At 41.2% G+C, this 10000-nt stretch overlaps 1 protein-coding gene and 1 long non-coding RNA gene across 3 annotated transcripts in view; one reads left to right on the top strand and one right to left on the bottom strand.

The window, feature by feature from the left end:
• LOC119594818 overlaps positions 1–10000 on the top strand; it is a 24037-nt gene that overhangs the window by 8803 nt on the left and 5234 nt on the right. The gene's annotated exons all lie outside the window — the stretch shown is intronic.
• Positions 1840–10000, bottom strand: part of LOC119594801 (extensin-like) — a 30578-nt gene continuing 22417 nt past the window's right edge. The window contains exons 1-4 of one of the 2 annotated variants that reach the window (XM_037943901.1): positions 9540–9852; positions 6536–6968; positions 3529–3813; positions 1840–3400 (exon numbers count right to left, since the gene is read on the bottom strand). In XM_037943901.1, coding sequence (XP_037799829.1) covers positions 2808–3400; positions 3529–3813; positions 6536–6968; positions 9540–9554 — 1326 coding nt within the window. In that variant the 5' untranslated portion in view covers positions 9555–9852 and the 3' untranslated portion in view covers positions 1840–2807. Of the gene's footprint in view, positions 3401–3528; positions 3814–6535; positions 6969–9539; positions 9853–10000 lie in introns of those variants that run through there. The other variant, XM_037943894.1, reaches the window with a different exon arrangement.

Below are 10000 nucleotides of genomic sequence, written 5' to 3'. Positions count from 1 at the left end.
ATTTCCGATTTATTATAAAGTATAATAATTTGGACTACTAAAATTTGATAATTTTGGGTAACAAACTTTTAGCTTCGCTAGTTCTACTGTAATCCTATTGTACCTGAGTACAATACAATATTTGAGAGTTTTGATGAAATGCTGCCAAAATTGAATAGTTTTGAATGAACTGATGTCAAACATTTCAAATAATTTCAATACCAGTGCTCGTAAAGTACACTCTTTAGGCACCCCAGCAGTCTCTGAGAGGCTCCCAGTCCCAGCGCTATCTGGCAATGATCCACGCAATAATTCTCGAGGCAAGCTATTCCATCAGTCGCGTGGGAGTACGATGTAATCCGATTTTTACGTTAATGGAACGAGATAACATTTTTAGAGACCTGAAAATGTCTTTTGATTGAACAACTTTGAATTTAGAACAAGCTATATACTCGAGATGATACACGTACATATATATTATATATATGATATATATATATACATATATATATATATATATATATATATATATATATATATATATATATATATATATATATATATATATGTATGTATAAAATAACTTGCGTGGAGAGGGTCTTTGAACAGAGACCACAAAAAGTGACGATGTTTTTTTGGCCATTCGTCTTCGTGGGTATTTTTGAGCAACATTCTAATTGGTCAAGTTTAACACCGACCGGAAAAGGTCTGCTAACCAGAGGCCGACTCATTTTTAATTTCTTTTTGCCAAATAAAAAGTAAAAAATGGAGGAACTTAAAATTTTCCTACCGAAATAAAGGATTTCATACAAAGTCATGGTTTCATACAGACCTACTTTAATTAACAATTCTTTGCTGAAGGAACGATTATGAAAAAACAACTATTTAGGGAAACGAACATAAAATGTGAGTGGAATGAGTCAGCTGCTGTTGCATGAGGAACCCTTTGGCGGCGAGACACTGTGATACGAAGGACAACATGGCGGAGGCTGGTACAAGACTGGTACAACGGGAGTACATTGGTTATGAAGTAGTCATACTATTCTGCATGCTAAACGTATAACTAGATAATACTAGATATCATATATATGTATGCATGTATACATATATATATATATATATATATATATATACACACACACATACACACACATGTACAATATATATATATATATATATATATATATATATATATATATATATATATATATATATATATATATATATATATATATATATATATATATATATATATATTTCATATGCATGTATATGATAATATGTATATCACTGCAGAATAGAATGGGTACACATCAGTGTATATGTGCATGTATATATGCATGCACAGAATTTGTATATACATATGTATATGTCACATATACACATGATTACATTTACACACATAGATACGTGTTGATGCAAAAAAGACACATATTAACATTTGCTGTACATAGTGAAAGTAGAATAAAATAATAAGAAAAACAAAATAAAAACAAACAAACGAACAAACACAGGAGGTGAACAAAGGCGCCAGCTGCACTAATACTGTGAAGTTTGTCACGTATGACTTACTTTTATAATAAACGAAAAGAAACAGAATTGGGAAAAAGAAAACAATGGCAAACAAGTAGAAAGTTAAAACAGAAATCAAAGAAAAACTTTTAATTAAATCCCTGAATGGTGAAAATAAGCTGTGCCTCTTTGCCCACAACCAACGCCATCTTAGCTGAAGGTTTTATTTTCTTTTTTGAACTTTGAGTGAACAGTTGAGAGTGGAAATAACTAATGGGAAAAGATATACATATACATATATAGATAGATAGATACAAATAAAAACGGAAATTTCATTTTTTTTACAGATAATAAACTATAAAGTACCAAGCATACACATAAGGTCATCATTTATAGTACGTGGTTTGGCTCAGGTTAAAGGTCAAACTTTTATGCTTATTTCCATAAAAGTTCCCACGGTACTACAAGCGAATTCTTGTGATAAATTAACTGTTGCAACTTAACTCTGGTAGAGATTATCATTTAAAGATTCCTCTCTTATAAATATATGAAAATATAACAAAAATACTAGGTTAGTAATGATAACATTTTTTTCTTTTCTTTTTTTTTTGCAAATTTTAACTAATATAGTATGTTAAATCTTGACTAGCAAGATAAAAAAGAAACATTAGCGCAGCTCTAATATGCTTATGAAAATAACCTAAAACATATCTATTCTAGAAAATATTTGTAATCAAACAGGCTCACCGAGGGGGAACTGTGAGGCTAAAGAAAACGGAAGACCCGACCTTTTGTGGAGACGAAAGGATATACTACTGTATTCGGGAGGCGGTTGTCTATCAATATTTCTTTTTTAATTTTGACATCTATTGTTTGTACGAGGGAAATATTCGCTGTACCTTAGTCCAAGCTAGCAAAAGTCCTCCGTTTTTCTTTGAAGAAGAGGAGGAAGAAGCAAGAGAGAGAGGAATAAGAGAAAGGAATCGAGGAGTTAACGTAGGAAGAGAATGAAAAGGAAAACCAGAGAAGGAGAAGTAAAAGAAAAGAAAAGAAGACAGAAGGAAATGAACAGGCAGAGGCGCTCCCACGCAGCTCGGAGTCAGTAAAGAAGTAGAGAGCAATTTGGACTATCACAACCATGCAGTGGAAGAGGCTCATCATCGTCTCCTGGGCAGAGACGCAGTTCAAGCGGTTTTCCTGTCTGAAGGAGGAGGCGAGAGGAAGACACAGAGCACATGAGCGGGGCCGTTTGCGTAGGGGGTGTGGGACGGGGTGGGGGAGGGAAGGAAGGGGGAAGGGGTTGGGGGAGCCTTCGCTTAAGAGGCGTAGGAGGAGGTGCCGTGATCGGGCACGACGGGGCCGTGGTGTGCTATGGGGGCGTGGTGTCCTGAAGGGGCGTGGTGTCCTGAAGGGGCGTGGTGTCCTGAAGGGACGTGGTGGTCGATAGGGGCGCCATAGGAGCTTGAGGGGGGCTGTGGTGGGGGGCCGTAGGAGGCGGGGGGAGGGGCGCCGTAGGTGGGTTGAATGACTGGGGCTTGGTATCCACCGCCTCCAATGGAGTGTCCGCCGCCCTTGCCGCCCTTTGAGCCACCCTTGAGCCCACCGCCGAGGCCGCCCTTGAGACCGCCGCCGAGGCCGCCGCCGAGGCCGCCCTTGAGACCGCCGCCGAGGCCGCCCTTGAGACCGCCGCCGAAGCCGCCACCGAAGCCGCCACCGAAGAGACCGCCTCCGAAGCCCTTGCCGCCGCCCTTGCCCTTGCCGCCGCCGCCCACGGAGGGAGCGCCGTAGTGGGTGGGGGGCGGGGCGTGGTAAACGGGCTCGGGGGCGTGGTACGAGGGGGCGGGAGCGTGGTAGACGGGGGCGGGGGCGTATTCGTAATAGACTTCCTCTGGCTCTTCGTCGTAGCTGACTGGAATGAGAAAGAAGATACAGGAATGAAGGATTGAGCCAGAAATGAGATAACCGATTATGCGAAAAACAAAACACATAGAAAAACAATAACAAAAAACAAAAACAACAACAAAAATCCACACTTACAGAACTCCTTAACCTTCTTCCTCGCCTTCTCCTCCCACTTGGCCATCGTCTTTTTCGCGTTCTCGAAGCCCTTGGCGATCTTCTTCCCTAAGGACTCCTCCTCCTCCTCGTAGACAGGGAGAGCCTCGTAGGCCTCGTAGGCGCCGTAGGAGTGGGAGGGAGGACCGTAGGACGTGGGGGGAGCACCGTAGGAGGTAGGTGGGGGACCGTAGGACTGGGCGGGGGCTACGTACACAGGATCGTAGGACTCCTCTGAGTAGGTGTTCAGGTCCATGTAGTCTGACACTAGAAAAAAAAAACGAAAAAGATAGGTGAGATTTCATGTGTTTATTATATCCTTTGCAGAAAGTTTATCTCTTTCGACTCGAGGTTGAAACTCTCGGCATACCCGTGGGGAATTGGCGCCAGATCGCATCCCGTAAAGACGGAGGAAAAAGAAAACGGAATTTAAGTTTAAGTTTGGCGTAGAATGAAAAAGTGGAGGCTGGAGAAATATATAAAAATGTGAATATGAGTATGCATATCTATATCTATATGTATCTATATGTCTTTCTGTTTGCCTGTCTCTCTCTCTCTCTCTCTCTCTCTCTCTCTCTCTCTCTCTCTCTCTCTCTCTCTCTCTCTCTCTCTCTGTGTGTGTGTGTGTGTGTGTGTGTGTGTGTGTGTGTGTGTTGTGTGTGGTTGTGTGTGGTTGTGTGTGTGTGTGTGTGTGTGTGTGTGTGTGTGTGTGTGTGTGTGTGTGTATATATATATATATATATATATATATATATATATATATATATATATATATATATATATATGTATGATATTCAAGGAAAGAAAAAACTGCACAGTATGCATACCATCCAGTATGATATGCCAGCAAGTGTCTGGGATTTCTCTGTTGTAATATTGCGGCTTATTTGACGTATTTAATGAGATGCAGAGTATAGGAGGTCTGTTTGAGAATTATTCGACATTTGGCTACAAGTAGAAAACTGCACTTGTTTAGTGTACGAATCTTTAATCCCCACAGAGTGAGCACCTGCGTCTTCACACACTCAGTACAACTACTCTCCTGCTTGAAACATTTCTCGAATTCCATTTCTGAGATCATCTATGCTGTCTCGTCGCGGTTTAATAAATGTGTCCTGAACGGCGACAGTTTTATGAGGAGAGCAACATTTTGACGTTGCCTACAAATGAGGTCTTTTTTTTACAAAACATCTTCCTTAAAGATATTTTGTTTGTACATTAATGGAAACGCGAAGAGGCAACACATTATCTCAAAAAAAGCATTTTGAGAAATATTTCCAGCAGTGTGAAGACCGAGGGCCCAGGTGTGATCAAGAGGATTGATTTGTAAGGTTTGACAAGCACGGTTTTTATTATATAACCAAAGGTCGGGAAATATTTCGGAAAACCTCATATGTCGACAAATATGTGTTGGCTTAGATTTGAAATTCTAAACACGTATCACAGGTAATAATGATACCGATTAGTCTCTGTCATAACTATAGTTCTTGTTTTAATTGTCAGATCATTAACCTCTGTTATCTTTACTTCTATTTTTCTAGTAGTAGTCATTACTGTCAACTTGACACATTAGATATAATGCTGCTTGTCATTAATTATAATAATTTTCATTATCTTTTGTCTTTCTTTTCATTATATTATCGTAACTATGATCGGTTTTTAAAAATAAATTTTTTCAGTTATTTCTGCTATTCATATTTCTTATCATAAGCTCATACCTTTGTGCTCAGTTACCAAGAAAACGAAGAAAAATATAATGTAAATATGAAATAAACATCATACTGTATAACTGTGAATTCATGAATACAAGGTATATTGATTTCCGATTTAAAAGGATGTACAACTGGATAATAGGATGTATCATTTATATTTATGGCATAATAATAATACATAATATTAGAACATTCAGTGTGCTTAGTATTACAATAATGGACATGATAATTCTGCTGTTTCAAATGCATAGATGATGAAGCTTAAATGTTATCTCGAAGCTCAGTCAAAGATAAGCTTCATTTGATGAATGGTTATTAATTAATGGAATGGCAGTGTGTATCATACTGAAGCATAGTCAGCTTCATCTGAGCTTCGAGATAACTTGAGGTAGACGAGAGAGAGTGAGCTTCCTGTAGAACGATGCGTTGGTCTTGTGGATTTTTTAGGGCTTGGAAGAGGACGATGAGAAGGAGGAAGTAGAAGAGGAAAAGGAGGAGGAGGGGGATGGGAAAGGGAGGATGGGAGGAACAGGAGTAGGAGAATAGCGGGGAATGAGGAAGCATGAGAGGAGGAAGAAGGAGGAGAAGGGAGTGGAGGAAGAAGGGCAGGCAAGAGAGGAAAAGGAAGGCTGGGGCCAGGATGAGGTTGAGGAGAAAGAGGAGGGAATGGGTGGTAATAACAAGGCATAGGAGAAAGGAGGGGGAGGGGGGATAACCAAGAGTTTACAAGGCAAAAGAAAGAAAACATAATTTCATGCGCGAATCAGACAAGATACGATATCATGAAGAAGAAGAGGCAATGAAGTGGCTGAATGCGCTCGGGATTAAACTCCCGTACACATTAGAATTTCGATTAGTGTAATACTGGCAGAGCAAATGGATTTTTGGCTCACTTTCATTAGTGGTATGAGCCATACTTAGGAGGCTGAGGATAGTAAGTAGTAGGAGGCTTGGCATAGTGAGGAGCAGGAGCCCGAGGATAGTAACGAGCAGGCTGAGGATGGTAAACAGGATAGGTAGGATAGGTAGGATAGGAAGGCTGGTAATAGTCATCACCTCCTTTCTTGTAGTCCTTCTTGAAACCCTTTGAGACTGCGATTTTGGGGAAAGAAGCAAAGGAGAAAAAATACACATATGAGACATATATGAATAAGAAAAAGAAAGAGTTATGTACAGAAATTTGACGAAGCCCACCTTTGAACATAGAGAATTTCTTGTATTTTTTTTAGAGACTTACTCGTCATTTCAACCAAAAAGAAACTACCCGAAATACTCACTGAATTTGGTGAACTTGGAAGCGTAATCCTTGATCTTCTTGTCCAATTCCTTCAGAGGATTAGACTTGACCTTGACGTGGTACTGAGGGGCAGGCTGGGGCGGCTCATAGGCGATGTAGACGGTCTGGAGGGCGGGAGGGGCGCCGTAGCCGTGGGATGGGGGAGGGGCGCCGTAGCCGTGGGAGGGGGGAGGGGCGCCGTAGCCGTGGGAGGGGGGAGGGGCGCCATAGCCGTGGGAGGGGGCGTGGCCATAGCTGACGGGGTGGCTGGCGACGCCGATATCGTGATTTGCGCCTCCGTAGATGGGCGTGCCGGCCACGGTCTTGCCAAAGGAGTCGAAGCCCTCTTGGCCCGTGATGTGGTGGACCTCCGGGCCCGTCGGGGGCTTGTCGGCCAGCGCCAGCACCCCGAGCACCGTCAGGACCAAACTTATCTGGGGAAGAGAAAGGGCAGCGTTAAGCTAGGGGAAAAAACATTAAACGGATATTAAGGGTAATCAGATGCATTAGAGGACATTACTAATGTAGTAGAAAGTAGAATGAACTGGAAAGAGAGAAAAAAGGGAACGTTAAGGGGGAAATATATAGAAATCAATGAGAGGATATCCATTTATCTGAGAGAGCGAGAAAGGAAAATAGATATGAATAGAAAAAAAAATTGCAAACTAAGCAAAGGAGAAAACGAGTGAGAGAGAGAGAATTGGCAAGATCTAAATCTTAAAATAATACAAGAAACTAACTGGAAAAATTAAATCAGAAACAAATATCAAATGGTAGGTAGTAAACTCGAAGAGTGGAAGGCTTCTTAAGCAAAATGCTTTTATGACAAATCTAACGACACGTTAACCTCCAGAGATTTGCCGAAAGAGAACGAAAATTTAAAAAGAGAGAGAAAAAGGTCACGAGCGCTATAATCTGACTTCCATCATCGGATATATGGGTCACCCGAGACGAAAAAACGAGGGAATATAACGAGGGGAGAATATTAATAAACATGATTCGCCAGTGAGCGGTCGGCCCTCGGGTGAATGTGGGCAGCGAATGAGAAGGTCCGATGTGCCGTCTCCGCCTTTACGGGCATGTCAACCGCAGAAAAAAGTTTACCGCCCGGTTGCCAGCGGCTGCGAGCGGTTGACCACTGCATTTACAGGTTTTCCATTTTTCGGACTTTTCGGGGAGCTATGTTCAGTGGTGCAGTATATTATATATATATATATATATATATATATATATATATATATATATATATATATATATATATATATATATATAATATATAAATATATATATATATAATATATTATCCTATATATACTATATATAATATTCTATCAATATAATTTATATATTAATAATTTTAAAGTGATGTGTAGTGGTGTTTGTTGTGTGGTGTTGGTGTGGGTTTCAATATATCAATATAAATATATAAATATATATATAATAATAATATATATAGAGAGAGATAATCATTGATATACATACCGACTTACAACACACAGCCATTTCCTTTTGGTCTGTTTTAAATTCTCAGTCGATGATAGATTCCTCGATATTTGAAGAAGAGTTTAACAGAAGGTCCGGACGAAGGGAGTTGCTCAGTAGAAGCAACGCAGCGCAACGAGAAAGTTCCAAAACCATAGAAAATAAAAAGGAGAGGAAAAAAAGAAAGAATGCAAGCCGAGGAGAGAAAAAATGCCAGGCTGTGCGGAGACTGGTGCTGATTGGCGAGAAAGCGCCGGCGCATATTGTGCTATTTTGTTTTTATGTTATGCAGCCTTCGAGAGCTGATGGCTGAAAGAGGAGAAAGGGGTGAAGGGGCGCTGGGACATGGAGGAGAGAAAAAGAAGAAGAAGAGGATGAGAGTGAGAGGAACCTAAGAGAAAGATGGCAGGAGGGTGGTTAGAAAATCACACACACCACACACACACACACACACACACACACACACACACACACACACACACACACACACATATATATATATATATATATATATATATATATATATATATATATATATATATATATATATATATATATAAAGAAATACAGAGGGCAGAAAGACGGATAAAGACACAGACTGACAGTAAGAGAGAGACTAAGGAGAAAAATACATAAAACAACGCGGAAGAGCAGTAATAAAACATGCCAGAAAATTACCGGGATAAGTAAGCTACCACATGGTGCACGTTGCAAGTTATCTCCGTCCTCCCCTTTCCCTGACCCCACCCTCTACCCCGCCCACCCTCTCCTGCAGCAACAGGTAGTACGGCTGTGAGGCTCCAGTGCCTCAATCTGACCCATATTCTCTGGAAAAGAAAAGTAACGGCACGGGACACTTGGCAGCACATCCCACAGAGTTCTTTGCCTACAATTGCAAAATTTAGAAAACGGGAACGACCAATTCTTGTTTTCTTCTTTTGCTTTTCTCTACATTGCCTTCGTTTATTATTTTTTAGAATGAGAGGGAATCTTTAAATCTGTGAGACCGACGAAGGAAGGGAGGCGAGAGATCGGCGAGACGGGAGAGAAAGTAAAATCGCCGGCGGGAAGCAAGACACGAAGCAATCAGCCAAAGTTGTTCTTAAATGCCTAAGCAGATCCAAAGTTTATTCTATTTGCTCGTTTATCAGTTGATTGTGGTGGATATTGATACCGGAAAAGGGCTCACTTCCGATGACTAGTTTTAAACACGCAGCGTATATTTTCGTTTCATGGAAATGCGAACACACGTTTAGGCTTGACTGGAAGGTGATCACTTCACCCATAGCTTTGTTCGCTAAATCACGTATCACAACAACAACAACAAAAAACGTACAATGATTCAGATATAAATAAAAAAAGAGAAGAAAAATTTAGTCCGGTGACGATGGCACGCTTTTGATCCGAACCGAAACCGAAACCGAAACCGAAACGCCGAGGAGCCGCCATCTTGAGTCGCCACAGCTTCTCCTCCGAACGCACAAGAAAACCCAGAAGCTTCGAAGTCAGGACTCGAGACTCACTCCAGTGCGCTTCATGGTGTGTGTTCCAGCTGCTACGGTGCTAATGGTCAGCTGGGTAGCGTCGCCCTCCTGATATACTCATGTCCAAGGACCTTTATTCCCTCGACCGACCCGGAAGGAAGGCACGGAACAGATAAGTGGCAAAAAAAAGGAAGAAAAAAAAGGAAATACGATCGGCGGCGAAAAGGTACAGGACAAGGCCTTTGTTGAACCCATTTGGGGAGGAAGTCGTTGGGCCAGTTGTTTCAAGATGGTGAAATGCACCGCGGGCAGAGCCATATAATGATAGGGAGAGAGGGGGAGAGGGAGCAAGAGAGGAAGAGAGGGAGCAAAAGATGGAGAATGGGAGTAAGAGAGGAAGAGAGAAAGTAAGAGAGGAAGAAAAAAGAAGGGAGAGAGGGGAGAGGGACAAGAGAAGAGAGGAGAAGAAGGAAAGGGAGAAGAGAGAGAGAGAGAGAGAG

The sequence above is a fragment of the Penaeus monodon genome, chromosome 3, assembly GCF_015228065.2.
Source record: "Penaeus monodon isolate SGIC_2016 chromosome 3, NSTDA_Pmon_1, whole genome shotgun sequence".
Taxonomy (NCBI): Eukaryota; Metazoa; Arthropoda; class Malacostraca; order Decapoda; family Penaeidae; genus Penaeus; species Penaeus monodon.
The sequence above is the reverse complement of the archived record's forward strand: the minus strand, read 5'-3'. Positions and strand labels throughout refer to the sequence as shown.